General features: G+C 40.6%; 1 protein-coding gene across 3 annotated transcripts in view; it reads left to right on the top strand.

Annotated features, from left to right (window-relative positions):
* Positions 1 to 17,149, top strand: part of AGK (acylglycerol kinase) — a 94,723-nt gene that overhangs the window by 49,024 nt on the left and 28,550 nt on the right. For all 3 annotated transcript variants that reach the window (XM_018046854.1, XM_018046855.1, XM_018046856.1), the window contains exons 6-9: positions 2,482 to 2,574; positions 4,218 to 4,250; positions 5,598 to 5,692; positions 10,395 to 10,464. In XM_018046854.1, coding sequence (XP_017902343.1) covers positions 2,482 to 2,574; positions 4,218 to 4,250; positions 5,598 to 5,692; positions 10,395 to 10,464 — 291 coding nt within the window. The remainder of the gene's footprint in view (positions 1 to 2,481; positions 2,575 to 4,217; positions 4,251 to 5,597; positions 5,693 to 10,394; positions 10,465 to 17,149) is intronic.

Below are 17,149 nucleotides of genomic sequence, written 5' to 3'. Positions count from 1 at the left end.
GGGCTGCAGTCCATGGGGTCGCAAAGAGTCAGATACTACTTAGCAACTAAACAACCACAGCACCTCCTATAAAGTAAACTCTGTTCTAGGTATTGAGGATAGAGTCTGAACAAAACATTTTCCCTGTCTGTCCTCAGAGAAATTCTAAAGTGGGAAAAGAAGGGATGCACATGATAAACATATATAAATAAACTTACGGTTTGTCAGGTGGTGGTGAGTGCCAAGAGGAAAAGTCAGGAGGGATAAGAAAAGTAAAGGGGGTGTTAGTTTAGTTCAGGAAGCCGAGGAAGGCTGGCCTTATAAGAGGCCCTTTGAAAGAGACCTGGAGGAAATGAGTGAGTCATGCAGGTGGGCTGGGGAGAGGATCCAGGGCCAGCATACTGCACGTTCAGAGGCTCTGCAGGGTATTTGTGGGTGTTTGAGGAAGAGTAAGAAGGCCAGTGTAGCTAGAGGAGGATGAGGAAGGAGAGACAGGCAGAGATGAGGGTGGATAAGTCAGGAAGGGCAAGATTGTCAGGTTTGTATCACTTATATATTCAGTAAATGACCCTTCCTCTCCCTGTTGATCAAGTGTTATTCAGGAAAAGGCTGAATGGAGAGCCCTAAAGAAATGTCATCAGGAATCTACCTGCAATTTGATGCTCCTCCCCCGGGCGCATGTTACTTTGAACGTAGACATTCACTTGGTGATCAGTTCACCCAGCTGTATTCTAGCGTATTGTTCCCACTTGTCTCCTCCTTGTTCCCAAGGATATTATCAAATAGCTCAGCCTTGCTGAGGACCAGATAGAATGTCTATTTGGATTCTCGTATCTTCTTATCTGTGACTTCCCTGGTGGCTTAGACTGTAAAGAGTCTGCCTGCAATGTGGGAGGCCCGGGTTTGATCCCTGGGTCGGGAAGATCCCTTGGAGAAGGAAATGGCAACCCACTCCAGTATTCTTGCCTGGAAAATCCCATGGATGGAGGAGCCTGGTTGGCTACTGTCCATGGGGTCACAAAGAGTCAGACACGACTGAGTGACTTCACTATCACTATCAAAGATGAGAACAGTCTGAGACGCCTTGTTCTTGGAGAACCCTTGCAGATTACCAGTGGTCACCTATTTCGGGATGTTTACAAAGCCTCCTTTTAAATTAGGATCAACATATATTCTTTTTTTTTTTTTTTTTAATGAAATATTTGGATTGAGTTCAACCACTAGAGGGCAACAGTTTAATCAACCATGGGTATGTAATGAAACCAACATAAAAACCCAAAGAGACAGGGTTCAGAGAGCTTCAGGGCTGGTGAACCTGTGGAAGTCTGAGAAGTGGTGTACCAGAGGGCATGGGACGCCCCTCCCCACACAGTTTGCCCCAGGTACCTCTTCGTTTGTTCATCTAAATCCTTTCTAATAAGCTGTTAACTGTGAAAAAAGATGTATTTGCAAATGTATAACTGCAAAGCCACTCATTTGATTTTTTCAGGATAGAAGTAGAACCATACATCATGAGATGAGGTGATATTAGTGTAGGGGCTTCATTTTTTTTCCCCGTGTTGACTGTGGCCGGGTGCTTTAGCCCGTCTGAAACCTCAGTCTCTTAATTTTTTGCCAGTTAGTTTGTCTAGTAGAATGTCCACAGGAAATAGTGTTTCCTTATTATTAATTGCATTACCTTTACATCTGTTAAAATCCAGTATTTGGTTTTAGTCGCTCTGTCGTGTCCAACTCTTTGCAACCCCATGGACTGTAGCCCACCGGGCCCCTCTGTCCATGGGATTTTCCAGGCAGGAATACTGGAGCAGATTGCCATTTCCTTCTTAGGAGAGCTTCCCGACCCAGAGATTCAGTCTGCGTCTGTTGCATTGACAGGCGGGTTCTTTACCAGCTGCGCCGCTGGGGAAGCCGTTATTTAGCACAGTACCAGTCAAGAACAGGTACCATACTGATTGCTTTTCACGAGAAATCTCTTAGCCTTTCTTCCAGTACACGTGATTTCATTGATAAGGAAATTAAGATCTTGAGGGTTTAAAGCCACTCAGCTAAAAAATAGAGTTGGGGGGGTTTAATCTGGGTCTCTTGGGCTCTCAAATCTGCTCTTTTCATTACATCTGTTTCTCCTTATTTGCGTACACATTTGACCTCTTGCTTTCAGATGGAAGTCATTGGGTAAATGAATAATAGAATCTGCACTGCACTGAGAATGAGTCCCCTGATTGGCTAACTGTAACTGAGACGCATCATCAGTTTGAGTTTGAATTTTATTTTTAAAGCAAGGAGCTGACTGGACGGTTTCTGAGGTCCCTTCCAGCTCTAAACATATGAAACTATAAAAACCATATCTAGTTGCTTTAGCAGCTATTTAGTTTTTCATATGCATCAATTATGAATTTAAGAAAAGATTCAGTGTAAAACTGTAAAGAAACTTCTACATTTTTAGGTCTTTGGGCTTGCGGCTCTAGGATGATACATTTACCAAAGGCTTCCTTTGTATTGCAGACAGATTATGAGGGCCAAGCCAAGAAACTCCTGGAACTGATGGAAAACACAGATGTGATCATTGTCGCTGGAGGCGATGGGACTTTGCAAGAGGTATGGCCACTGTTCTGTCTGAAGCCATTTTGCAAATGAGGAAAACAGAAGTGAGATCTTAGCGCGGGGGCATAAAGTGATTATCATTTAAGGAAATGGTTTCTTGGTAATCCATTCTTCCCAGGATTGTTTTCTCTGTGAAGCAAGCATAGCATTACATTTTTCCTTATGGACTTCTATTTCATTGCTTTGTATAAATTCTGAACCCAGCGCATAGAAAGGTTTTTGTTGTATCAAATTGAAGGTAGATAAAGTGGAATAAAACAGGGTACAAAATGGTGCTGGGTGTGAAACGCTTTTTACATTTTGATGACTCTTCTGCAGTAGCCCTGTTTATTATGGAATCGTAGTTTCAATTTTGGGAAGGTTTCTTGTAAAGCTTAAATAATGATTCCCTTTTTAAAAGAAGGCACGTGTCCATTCGCACATCATTTCCATCCTAGGCAATGTTATCTCCTAATGGTGCCTTTAGAGGCAGAGGGTTCCGTGCTCACGTGTGTGTGCTGCCTCTGTTCTGTAGCACCTTTTCCATATTGCTTCCCTGGGACAGTAAGTACACTGCCCTGGGAATGCTCTTCTCTTCCAGGGCAATAGACTAGCTCCTTCATTACGTATTGGAAGCCCCTGAAGAGCCCCGTGCAGGGGCCCCTCCCCCTCAGTCGCCCCAGCTTGTGTAAACGCTTCATCCGAACCTCATTTCCCTTGCCTTTTGCCTCTACCTCTGGTTTGCCTCAGTGTTTGTGGGTCAAGAGCTCCCAGCAGGCAGGGCATTGTCCTGTGTTTAATTTAGCAACCATGTGAGCCTTAGTAAGCTGCTTTTTAAAAGGCTGTGCTAATGATCTTCTAATTGTTTTTATGGCTTTTTAATGAAATGTGAAGAAACAGATAGCATGCCAACAGAGAATGAAGTGGGCCTCATCAGAGCCCCATTTAATCCCCAAATTCAGGGAGGCAGGAGATGGGGAGAAGATTGGCGTCAGCCTTGACTTTACAAAATGTTTTTAAGAAAGATAACCAAATTGTGTATCTAGTATAATCTAGTCATAAAACTATGCCCTGATTAAAAAACAAGAATTAGAGAGAAATGTAACAGAATGTAAACAACTCACTAAGATGTCTGGTGGGTTAATGAGTAAGTATTCTTTCTTCAGGTATTTTTTACAGCTTTTACAAGACTTGTGCATTATAGTTTAAAAGTGAAAAGTAAATTATGTAAAAATTCAAATTAAAAATGTCTTTTTATAGAGGGAACACAATTCCCCTTGTCTTTGTATTCATCAATAAGAAACTTTTATTGAGAGCAGGCTTCTGAGTGACCCATCTTACCGAACTTAAAACATAATTTTGCTAATATAATGTGGAGGTTTTATAATTATTTTATCTTAGTCTTTATAGTCGTATTGATCCCAGGTGAAGAATAAAACCTAATTTAGCTCTGATCTTATTGGAGAATGGTTTGTGTTTTAAGAACCAATACATCTTTTCTTTTTTTTTTAATTTTTTTTTTAAGAACCAATACATCTTTTGACATAGTTTCTAGGAGGAAAACAGGAACAAGTCTGTGGTCCATGAAAATTGAATCCAATTATTTTATGATAAAGGAACTACAAGGTGTTTATAATAATTTTTTAAAACATTTTTAGGTTATTACTGGAGTTCTTCGAAGAGCAGATGAGGTGAGCTTTAAAATAAGAGTAATTATATTTTGACTTTTACTTTTCTCCTCTTTCTTTATTCCTCCCTTCCCCCCTCCCTCCCTATTTTATGTGTTAAGGTGGGAACAAGTTTTGCTTCCTTGGATTTTAGAAAGTAAAATATGCCTGTCATAGAACACTTATTAACCCGTGGCTGACTTTTGCTGCTTTGGGAATCTAGAATATCCGATGATTTTTTTTTTTTTTAACCAAGAGTTGTTTAAACTATAAAATTTCCCTATAAAATCTTTTTCTCAAAGGATTCCTTCATTAATAAACCATGGTATATTCATATGTTGGAAGCCACACAACAGTTAAAATGAATTAACTAGGCTTACAAACATCTACGTGGTAAATCTAAAAAATAATCAGTAAAAAAGTCAGGTTGCTAAAGCATGTTATGCATTTCTACAAAGTTTTAAAATTCAGAGAACAAAGCTACTGTTGATGGAAGCATCAACTGTGTAGTCAAAGGATGATAATGTGGATGGAAAGGAATTGTACCAAGTCTGTGATGATGGATGGTTGGTTTCCTTTGGGGAAGGGGAAGAGGGAGAGTGTGAGAAGGGACTTAAACTGCATCTGCATCAATTTCTCTCTTAAAACTCTGAAGCAAATATGGCAAAATGTAATACTTGCCAAATCTGGGTCTTAGTTACATGGGTGTTGTGGGATTATTTTATCCACTTTTCTACAGTCATTTAAAGTGTTTTAAATAAGAAGTACAACAAGAAAAAGTAACCACAGTGAAGAAGATCCTTCACAGTCCCTTGGTGGTAATAGATTGAGCTCAAAATATTCTTTGGAACCTTACAGTATCTATTAGTATTTGTAGCATTTGATTAAGTCCTCTGGTAGCCTTCTGCTACTTGACCTTGCATATTCTCTTAGCCTTGTTTATACTTGCAATAGTTTACAAGGCGATTTCACCTGTCCTCAGTTACTATACCAGTGTTAGACATTTTAAATTGAATTTTATCTGCAACTTTGTCAAATAGTTTGGCAACGTAATACAGTCTGTCACAGTCATGCAGTTACGTAATATCCAAGACACTCATTTTCTAAAACAAATTTCTTTCAATCCATTGCTGTTAGTAAGTATTCAAGTATTTCTTCCAAATTTGAAGTTTTGTTGTTTTCATGAATTGCCTTGTTCTAGAAACTGCTTCCTCAGGATTACCTGATGGCTGGTCTAGGGGCGTGGGATGGAAGACAGGGAGGCAGGGCCAGGGTCACTTACTTTGTTTTATGGACACGTCTGTGCCTCTTTGTTCGATCTCATTTTCTGACCATAGCAATAAAACTTCCCTCTCATTTTCTTCCCCCCAGGCTACCTTCAGTAAGATTCCCATCGGATTCATCCCTCTGGGCCAGACCAGTAGTTTGAGCCAGACACTCTTTGCACAAAGTGGAAACAAAGTCCAGTAGGTTGTCAATGTGGGATGGTAGCATTTGTGGGTGAGAGAGCCTGGGAATGGCAGATCCGCATGTGTGATACAGACTGAAGTGACGCAGCAGCAGCAGCAGCCTGAAACTTCAGATCATTAAGAGGAGGAGATCAGAGTTCAAGCATTCGGTTGATTGGGAAGTTTCTCTGTTGGGTGGTGGGACCCTGGTGATCTAATATTAAGTCCCCAGGTGAGGTATGGCGATGAATACTGATGGCCTTTTGTTTCTTATGAAGTTAGCTTTGCTGATCCAAGCATACTCTTTATGTGCTTTTGTGTTGTAAGATTCTCTGGTGAAGACAGATTCGCAGTGCTCATTTGTTTGTGTTAAGTATGCATGATGACAAATAGCAAATCCCCCGTGGAGACCAAACCAGCAGCCTTGGCTCCATTACCTTGATAATATAAGTAGCTAAAACAACCAAATATAGTTACCTCCTTTAGTGAATGCCTAAAGTAGAAGGCAGTACAGAGAAAGTCGACAGAAAGCAGTGCAGCCCTGACATCTAAATCAAATTGCTGTGAGTCTGCCGTTGTCTTCAGGAGTCAGGCAAATTGTTACCATTGCACTTTTCTGTTGAAAGCATTCTGTAAACAAAAGTTGAGTCTTTCAAGAAGATGGGAATCTTGAATTCGAGTTGTGACTTTGATTAGAAATAGAATCTTGGACACATCATTATCAGGGTCTCACTGTCGGTTGCCTGATCTTTATTATTTAAACTTTCTGTTTTGTATTAGGATATAGCCGATTAACAACGTTGTTAATAATTTCAGGTGAACAGTGAAGGGACTCAGCCATGCATATACATGTATCCCTTCTCCTCCAAACTACCCCCTGTCCAGGCTGTCACATAACATTGCTCAGAGTTCCCTGTGCTGTACAGTAGGTCCTTGTTGATTATCCATTTTAAATGCCTGATCTTTAAGGCTTTGTGACACATTGGAGAGGTCAATAAATAGTGTTTGTTGAATGAATGAATTGAAATATTCTCAAGGCATTTCTGTTTATAACCTTCCAGAATCAATGACAAAAACAATATGCAAGTGATTTTCTGTTTTGGATTATTTTCTTTGTTTCTGCTTTGGGATTTTTCTTTTAAAATGTAATGGACATACAACATTATATTAGTTTCAGATGTACAACACAATGATTCAATATGTGTATACCACCACGGTAAGTATAGTTGACATCTGCCACCAGACAGTAGTTACAGAATTTTTTCCCTTACAATGAGAGCTTTTAAGATATGCTCTCTAAAACTTTCAAACATATAGCACAGTATTAGAATTAGTTGCCATGCTATACCTTCCGTCCCCACGACTTACTTATTTTGTAACTTTTGGCTCCCTTCACCTGTTTTGCCCACCTCCCACACCCCACCTCTGACAAACGCCAATCTGTTCTGTGTCATTTATGAACTTCTTTTTTGAAGATGCCACCCACAAAGAAGTGAGATTATATAGTATTTGTCTTTCTCCGTCTGACTTGGACTTCACTTAGCGTAACACCCTCCAGGCTCATCCATGTTGTTGCAAATGCTATGTGTGTGTTTTATTGTTGAATGCTATGTGTGTGTGCACAAACGTATACATGTATCACGTATTCTTTATCCATTCACCTGTCAGTGGACACTTAGCTTGTTTCCATATCTTAGCTATTGCAAATAATGCTGTAACAAATATGGTGCATATATCTTGCGAGTTAGTGCTTTTGTTTTCTTTGGATAAATAGCTAGAAGTGGCATTGCTGAATTATATGGTAGTTCTATTTTTAATTCTTTGAGGAATCTCCATACTGTTTTCCACAGTGGCTGTACCAATTTAACATTCCCACCAACAGTGAACAAGGGTTCCCTTTTCTCCACATCCTCTATAACACTTGTTATTTCTTATCTTTTTGATAATAGCCATTCTCACAGGTATGAGGGGATATCTCTGTGTGTTTCAGTTTGCTTTTCCCTGAAGTTTCATGCTTCTGGGCCATCTTTTCATGTACCTGTGGCCGTCTGTATGTCTTCTTTGGAAAAATGTCTGCTCCAGTCATCTGCTCATGTTTCAAGTGGATTTTTTTTTTCCTCTGTTGAGTTGTATGAGATATTTATATGTTTTGAATATTAACCACTTAGCAAATATATGACTTGCAAATATTTCCTCCCATTCATCAGGTTGCCTTTTCATTTTGTTGCTGGTTTCCTTTGCTCTCCAGAAGGTTTTTAGTGTGATGTAGTCCCACACTTTTATTTTTGCTTTTGTTGCTTTTGGTATCAGATTCAGAAATCATCACCAAGTCTTACGGCAAGAAGCTTACCCTCTGTTTTCTCTTAGTTTTATGGTTTCAGGTCTTATTACATTCAGGTCTTTAATTCATTTTGAGTTTATCTTTGTGTGTGGTGTAAGCTAATGGTGCAGTTTCATTCTTTTGCATGTGGCTGTCCAGTTCTGCTTGGGGATTTTGAATAGACTGGTTTTATGGATTTATTATTGCTGTTTAATTTTAGGAGTCATCTTATATCTTTTAACAATTCAGTTCTTTGTTTTAGATAAAAGCCTTGGTCCATATATCACAGATTAGGCATAAATGTAGACATGCACTAATATCAGATCTTTATTAAAATGTCCCTCATGCCTCAAGTTTCATCTAGTGGGGAGTATCCAGCCCTTTGCCAGTTTTCCTGCAGCTGAACATGGCATTTCATTTTGCTGTATATTTTCCCCCAGTTTAGAATTTCTGAGGGACAATAAATACGACAACCAGTGAGGTAAACGTTTTTGCTTGTCGGAGACAAATCCTGTCTGGTTCGGGTCTTGATCACTTGTGATAGCTGGTCTTTCTGCCTGTCAGTGTAGATTATTCAAACTGCTTGCCAGCATTACCGAATATGTCAGCAGTGCAGAGGCAGACGGCATTCCTGGGAGAATCCCTCACCTATCCAAAGCCAGGGTCTATGCTGGGCGCCCGCCCTCAAGGCCTTAGATAGCCCTCAGTGTCTTGAGAGCTGATTTTCCCTGTAGTTAAACTAATGTTGTTGCTGCTTCTATTTATAATTTTAAGATTTTTAAAACTTAATTTATAAGCATGCCCCAGGGCTCTTAGGTAATTAAGTCGGTCTGCCCTGGGTTCAGAATTTTGTAGACCCTCTTAACATGGCAGGTGCCTGAGGCTATTTAAAAGAACAAGGCTTTGCTTTTTGCATTGCTGTCAAGATTTGTTGTACCATAATTACTACAGAAGAAAAAGGAATTTTGAATTCAGAATGTTGCAGATAAATAAGCCTAAAAAATAGCTGTTCCATGCTACAGGGCTGCTTTATTTAGAACTTTCAATTATTGCTAGAGGATGACAAATTTAAGGTTGCATGTTAACCATCTTCTGCCAAGCAATTTTGAAAAAAATTAATATGGAAAGGCATTTTTCAGTCAGAACATTTTTTAAAGGTCAGCCTCTCAAAAGCACTTCTTAAACCTCTTAATGTGCTAGGTACCACTCAGAGCAAGCATGGGACTTTAGGATTCTTTCTGATAACTTCCTTTGAAATTAATATATTCATATCGAATTAATCTGAACTGGTGAACATGCATCTTGCTTTCCCCTAAATTGAATCTCATTTTCTAGACTTCTACCTACTTCCCACATAGCATCTGTCTTGGAGGGGGAAATAGGATAAAGAGAAATTTGAGAAAGTAAATGAGGTTGTTTATTAAGTTTCAGCTTGCTTACTAGGGAACCCAGAATGTCATCCAAGCATTAACGTGTATATTTTGAGGATTTATTATATTTTTCTAAAATAACTTCAACGAATCCTGTCCTTTATTTTATTTTTTCTTTTTTTGAATGTAATCCCACACCAGAGATACCTAGGTGCTTTTTTTTCTTTTTTAAAATAATCTCATTTATTTACTTTTATTTATGGCTGTGCTGGTCTTTGTTGCTCTGTGGACTTTTCTCTAATTGCAACAAGTAGGGGCTACTCTCTAGTTGTGGTCTGTGGGCTTCTCATTGTGGTGGCTTCTCTTGGTGTGCAGCACGGGCTCTAGGGCACACGGGCTTTAGTACTTGCGGCACGTGAGCTCAGTAGTTGCGGCTCCCTGGCTCTAGAGCACAGGCTTGGTATTTGGGGCGCGTGGGCTTAGTTGCTCTGCAGTATTTGGAATCTTCCTGGATCAGGGGATCGAATTCATGCCCCCTCACTGGCAGGCGGATTCATTGCCACTTAGCCAACCAGGGAGGCCGAGTCCTGGCCTTTAGTTATCCTTCAGATTACTAGAGTAAAAAGGTATATGGTTTTTGAAGTGCTTGACTTTGTTACAGTGAATGAAAGATGGTATGTTATTTATTTATCATAATTTCCAATGATAAGAGTTGGACACAATGTAGACCCTCAGTAAGTGTGAAGTAAATAAATGATTCGTATAAACTTCCCTTTGCTGAAGCCTTCTTTTTGAGTCTGTATCAGAGCCTTCCACTCTGTTTGCATCAGCAATTCTTTTATACTCCCTCATTCTACTTTCTTGGGGGTATTTCGAAGGGATACGTCTTTTTCCTGATTCATCTGTTGGTACTCTGGGCAGGAATGGTTGTGTGAGGGGGGCGAGTGTGTGCATATGTGGGTGTGTGTGTCTTGGGGGGACTGCTGCTTATTCTTCACAATGTGATAATTTCCTTCTTGTTATCTTTTAGACATATTATAGATGCTACACTTGCCATTGTGAAAGGAGAGACAGTTCCACTTGATGTCTTACAGATCAAGGTAAGGAGGTCTTTTCATCAGAGTTTGAAAAAATTACAAGCTAATACATATTTTAAAAAATGTAATAGTTCAAATAATGTTAGAATGAAACCAATTCCTCTTCTTACCCTTTCCTATCTGAAGTATAACTCCACAGAGAAAATAATTTTACCTGGTTATTCTAGCTCTTACCACTAATTAGTATAACTATGATGATACTTTTTAAAATTGTAGTTTAAAAACCCCCACAAAACTTGAAATTTGCATCATAATCATTTTTCTGTGAAATTCAGTGTAGGAGGCGTCCCAGGTGGCACAGTGGTAAAAAACCTGCCTGCCAATCCAGGAGACCCGGGTTCAATCCCTATGTTGGCAAGATCCCCTGGAGAAGGAAATGGCAACCCACTCTAGTATTCTCGCCTGCAAAATTTCATGGACAGAGAAGCCTGGTGGGCTGCGGTCCACGGGATCACAGAGAGTCAGACACGGTAGAGCAACTGAGCATGCACACACAATTCAGTTTAAGCATATGATGCCATGTACTGGTTTATCAGTTTTAGGCCTTATCTCTTGGCCTCTTACATATCAGAAGTCCTCTATATCACCTCTCAATATAGTTGTATCATGATTTTTAGTTCCTCTGTTGATTATGTTTGACCCACAAGTAATTTTTCTTATATGGTTGTTTTGAGTACTGAAAGAGCTAATAAAAGCCCTTGGGACAGCACGTGGTTTCATCGTGTGTGTAGTGGCTGTCTCTTAATCTCATGTTCTGCCACGGGCAGAACCCTTCTCATGACCTGTCTGTCCTCTGGAGGGCCTTCTGTTGGGAATGCAGGTTATTTTGTTTTCTTGTATTCTCAGCTGTCTGAAGAGCTTAAGAAAAATTATGAGTCTGTAGATTATCAGGCTTTTTCTCAGCTTTAGGGTGGGAACAATGTTCTCTGTTGCTTCCTATATCTTCTTTTGGGTGGCCTAACATTTTCTTAGCGGTTTGTAGGTGGACTCATGAATTATTCTGGAAATACGTTTGCTGGCTCTGCCCACTGAAGAGGCTTGAGACAGTGACAGCAAACAGCAGTGAGCATACCTGGCGCCCAGATTTTGGTCTCTTAAGTACATTCCCTAATTAAACTTAGCAGCACTCTGTGCAGAGAGGTCTTTCAGTGGCCGGGCAAGAACAAGGCAAAGAACTACTGAAAAACTAATGGGGACAGCACTGAAATGACGTGGGGGCCAGCCTGATGGGATCCTTCATTGTTGTTCAGTCCCTCAGTTGTGTCCGACTCTTTGCAACCCCATGGACTGCAGCACGCTAGGCTTCCCAGTCCTTTGCCATCTCCCAGAGCTTGCTCAAACTCACGTCCATTGAGTTGGTGATGCCATCCAACCATTTTGCCCACTGTCGTCCCCTTCTCCTCCTACTTTTAATCTTCATCAGCCATCAGGGTCTTTTCCAATGAGTTGGCTTATCGTATCAGGTGGCCAAAGTATTGGAGCTTCAGCATCAGTCCTTCCAATGAATATTTAGGAATGATTTCCTTTAGGACTGACCGGTTTGATCTCCTTGCAGTTCAAGGGTCTTGAGAGTTCAAGACTCTCAAGTCTTCTCCAATACCACAGTTCAAAAGTGTCAGTTCTTCGGTGCTCAGCCTTCATTATGGTCCAAATCTTGCATCCATACCTAACTACTGGAAAAATCACAGCTTTGACTGTATGGACCTTTGTCGGCAAAGGTAATATGTAATATCTGTATTACATATTAATAATTGTAATATCTCTGCCTTTTAATATGCTATCGAGGTTTGTCAAAGTTTTCTTCCAAAGAGCAAGTGTATTTTAATTTCGTGGCTGCAGACACCATCTGCAGTGATTTTTGAGCCCAAGAAAATAAAGTCTGTCACTGTTTCCATTGTTTCCCCATCTATTTGCCATGAAGTGATGGGACTGGATGCCATGATCTTTGTTTTTTGAATGTGGAGATTTAAGCCAGCTTTTTCACTCTCTTTCACTTTCATCAAGAGGCTCTTTAGTTCCTCTTTGCTTTCTGCCATAAGGGTGGTGTCATCTGTATATCTGAGGTTATTGGTATTTCTCCCAGCAATCTTGATTCCAGCTTGTGCTTCATCCAACCCAGCATTACTCTGCATCTAAGTTAAATAAGCAGGGTGACAGTATACAGCCTGGACATACTCCTTCCTCAATTCAGAACCAGTCTGTTGTTCCATGTTTAGTTCTAATTATGGCTTCTTGACCTGCATGCAGGATTCTCAGGTAAAATGGTCTGGTATTCCCATCTCTTCAAGAATTTTCCACAGTTTGTAGTGATTCACACAGTCAAAGGCTTTAGCGTAGTCAATGAAGCAGAAACAGATGTTTTTATGGAATTCTCTTTGCTTTTTCTGTGATTCAGTGGATGTTGGCAATTTGATCTCTGGTTCCTCTGCCTTTTCTAAATCCAGCTTGAACCTCTCGAAGTTCTTGGTTCATGTACTGTTAAAGCCTAGCTTGGAGAATTTTTAGCACTACTTTGCTAGTGTGTGAGATGAGTGCAGTTGTGTGGTAATTTGAACATTCTTTGGCATTGCCTTTCTTTTGGATTGGAATGAAAACTGACCTTTTCCTGTGGCCACTGCTGTGGCCACATTTGGAAAAGAGCAGTGGCTTTGCTGGCATATTGGGTGCAGTACTTTAACAGCATCATCTTTTAGGATTTGAAATAGCTCAGCTGGACCATTACCTCCACTAGCTTTGTTCGTAGTAATATTTCCTAAGGCTCAGCTGACTTCGTACTCCAGGATGTCTGGCTCTAGGTGAGTGATCACACCATCGTGATTATCTGGGTCGTGAAGATCTTTTTTGTACAGTTCTTCTGTGTATTCTTGCCACCTCTTCTTAATATCTTCTGCTTCTTTTAGGTCCATACCATTTCTGTCCTTTATTGAGCCCATCTTTGCATGAAATGTTCCCTTGGTATCTAATTTTCTTGAAGAGATCTCTAGTCTTTCCCATTTTATTGTTTCCCTCTATTTCTTGGCGTTGATCACTGAGGAAGGCTTTCTTACCAGTCCTTGGCTGTTCTTTGGAACTCTGCACACAGATGGGTGTGTCTTTCCTTCTTTCCTTTGCCTTTCGTTTCTCTTCTTTTATCAGCTATTTCGATGGTATCCTACTAGCCACTTTTGGAGCAGTTTGAACATCAAAAAGAGTAATAAGAGTGGATTATAATACATTAAATAAAAATGATCAATCCTGATCTACAGTCATATTACAGAAGAATCACCAAATTGTGTAAGTTATGACAGAGTTAGAGAATTACCGTTTGGCAGTCACTAATGAAGTAATTCAAGCAGAGATCATCAGTGGATGCTGTACACATTGAATAGAAGGTTGTTGAGAAACAAATATCCACACAGTCTCAAATTATGCCAAATTACTGTACTTAATCATTACAAAGGGAAAAAACACCTTTATCATAGAGAGATTTAGCATACACCACCTTATCCAAGTGATCAAACAGCATCACCAGTAACGGGACAGATGAACATCGTCTACCTCCTGATATGATACATTGGGAAGGACACAGCATCACCCACGTAGTGTCTTGCCTAAAACATTAGTCTTAATCTAACTGACTCTAATCTTGAGAAGACAATCAAATCCAAGCCGTAGGACATTCTAGAGGCAACCACTGATTTGGCTTCTTCAAAAATATCAGTGTCATGAAATCTTCTTTTAGAAGATTTAATCTTGAGCAGTTAAGGAAAACTAAAGAAATATCATAATTTAGATAGATCTTGGATTAGAAAAATGAAAAAATAGTGTCAGCTATAAAAGATACCAGAGATATTTTAATACGGATGATATATGGTGCCATGGTGTTATGGTTATGTCTGTGTACGTCCTTTTTCTTAGGCGACACATGCTGAAATTTTTTGAGTGAAATGTCATGAAGTCTGCAGTTTCTTGTACACACACAGATAAAGCTAATATGAGGAAATGTTGGCATGGTGAAGCTGAGTGTGAGGTAAAAATGGTGTTCATTGCACATATAAAAAGTTTTTTGGTTTGACATCTTACCAAAGGTAAAAGTTTGGAGGGAAGAAGCCCCAACAGCTATTGCAGGTTCTTGATCAGAATCTTCTAAAAAGGTTTCAATTCCTGGAAATTGAAAAGGAAAAGATACTCTCGCTTGATAGCAGTTCCTTTGTCATCTATATTTCTCCCCATCCGCCCCCCACCCCCCCGCCAAATAATCCTATAAACAGAGCCAAATAATCCTGTAAACAAACAGTGAATCCCTCATACTTTACTCAGATTTGGCCTTAAACATGTATCAGCTACGTTCAGGTTGTTCTCCAAAGGTTAGGCACCTTTTATATTCGCGCAGGTTTCCGAGTATCTGGAAGCGCTGTGTCACGATTCCAAGCTTCAGTCCTAAAACGCACTCTTGTTCTATAGCTTTCATTATGTGCTTGTTTACAGTTGATGGACCTGTGAGCTTGCAGTCTGTTTTCCTTTTATTTTCTTGTTCTTTATGCAGTGACCTCTGCACTTTCCACCATGACCTTGCTGGTCAGGGTAAAAGTGATTTAAGTTGCAATTGATTCTTTAGCATCTAATAAAGCTTAATTGTTTTCACAAAAGGTACTGAGAGAAATGTTAGGCTAGAAAAGGAAACTGCAGATCAGCATCTATGAAGATATTATTCTAAAATATTGTTACTATCAAAGGAATGAATCAGGGTAGATCTCTTAATAACTGAGTGAGTTACTGCTTCTCATTTATGTGTGAGAAGTTATACATTCTGAAATAATTAGGATTTAACTGGAAATTCGTGACTGTGCTTGCATTTAAATATCTCGTCTCCTTTTTCTTTCAAATATACCAATTCTGTGAATTGATAAAACCAGAGTCAAATTTACCACAGCCACTTTATATTGGTAACACACCCCGGGAAGCAGAAAACTTTAAGATCAATTCCCAGAAAGCAAAGTACAGCAGCCCCTACTGTGGTTTCTGAGGCACCCAGCTAGGCTGAGTTTGTCTTTTTTCTTTTTTCTTGATTTCTGGAAATTGCCTTCAAAATATGCTGGAAAGCATTATAGATGAAGCCTGATACCAGATTCCTCTTTTAAAAAACAAACTGAAACACAGTTAAACATATAATGGAAGATTCTCAAAGATTAAAAAAATGGCCCTTAGAAGCTCTAATAGTGCTTTATATTTTCATTGTAGAGTGTGAGTTCACATCTCCTTAGGTCCTCTAACTCAGTGAGAGAGGCAAGGTGTGTATTAGTGTCTTCATGGGACAGATTAAGAAATAAAGGGTTATCTAATCATAGACTAGCTGTGCTGGAGACAAAAGAAGGATTCTCTGTCTTATGGGCCATTGCTTTTTCCTTCAGTGCTTTGTCCAGGGTGGGGTCACTGTTTTCCCGTCCCACATAGATATCAACAGTGCCTTGAACTTGACTTTAAAGTAACTACTGGAAAGATTTATGGAATTCTTTCTGGTTCTTTATTTTTGGTCTTTTGGTTTGACTCAGACTCTGCCAACCCAGAACCAAATGAGGAGGGCGGGGCAGGCGGTGAGGAGTGAGACGCTCCCCACCCTTCCCCACTGCCATTCCTGGCTCATCACATGGCTTCTTTCTGTGAAAGCCCCAGCTCGGATCCTTCTCATATGATGATGCTTAGGGCTGCTTTAGAGCTCCTTCTACCCTGGGCTTCCCTGATAGCTCAGTTGGTAAAAAAAGAATCCACCTGCAGTGCAGGAGACCCTCGGTTTGATCCCTGGGTCAGGAAGAGCTGCTGGAGAAGGGATAGCCTACCCACTCCAATATTCTTGGGCGTCCCTTGTGGTTCAGCTGGTAAAGAATCCACCTGCAATGCGGGAGACCTAGGTTTGATCCCTGGGTTGTGGGAAGATGCCCTGGAGAAGGAGACCCTGGGTCCGATCCCTGGGCTGGGAAATATTCTGGCCAGGAGAATTCCGTGGACTGTATAGTCGGACACAGCGGAGCCACTTTAATTTTCTTTGCCTTGCTTCTTTTTCTTCATCTAAAATCCTTAAGATTCCTAGATCAGGCAGGTGTCTGGTTGACCAGGATTGTTTTCTTTTCACTGTTCTGTTCCAGCCAGCTCTCCCAGTTAGTTAGTTTCCTCTGCAGAGCACAAGGCCATTCTGTGCACGGAGTCGCTCTGTCCAGGGGAGCCTCTGACTTGGTGCAGCGTGTCTCCTCTGCTGCCAAGATCTGGCTCTGCACCATCTTTCTGTATCCATTCTTGTTTTATGACCTCTCCATTTCATAACCTATCAGCCAGACGTTCACTGCTGAGAAGGCAATGGCACCCCACTCCAGTACTTTTGCCTGGAAAATCCCATGGATGGAGGAGCCTGGTGGGCTACAGTCCATGGGGTTGCTAAGAGTCAGACACGACTGAGTGACTTCACTCTCACTTTTCACTTTCATGCACTGGAGAAGGAAATGGCAACCCATTGCAGTGTTCTTGCCTGGAGAATCCCAGGGATGGGGGAGCCTGGTGGGCTGCCGTCTATGGGGTCGCACAGAGTCGGACACGACTGAAGCGACTTAGCAGCAGCAGACCTTCACTGACCTAAGATACAGTGATGCTTGTCTGTTGGCTTCCACTCCATCCATTTGACCTTGCTTGTTTTTGCTGGACTCCTGTGTTCTCTAAC

This window comes from Capra hircus, chromosome 4, assembly GCF_001704415.2.
Source record: "Capra hircus breed San Clemente chromosome 4, ASM170441v1, whole genome shotgun sequence".
NCBI lineage: Eukaryota > Metazoa > Chordata > Mammalia > Artiodactyla > Bovidae > Capra > Capra hircus.
This window is presented reverse-complemented; position numbering and strand designations above follow the sequence as displayed.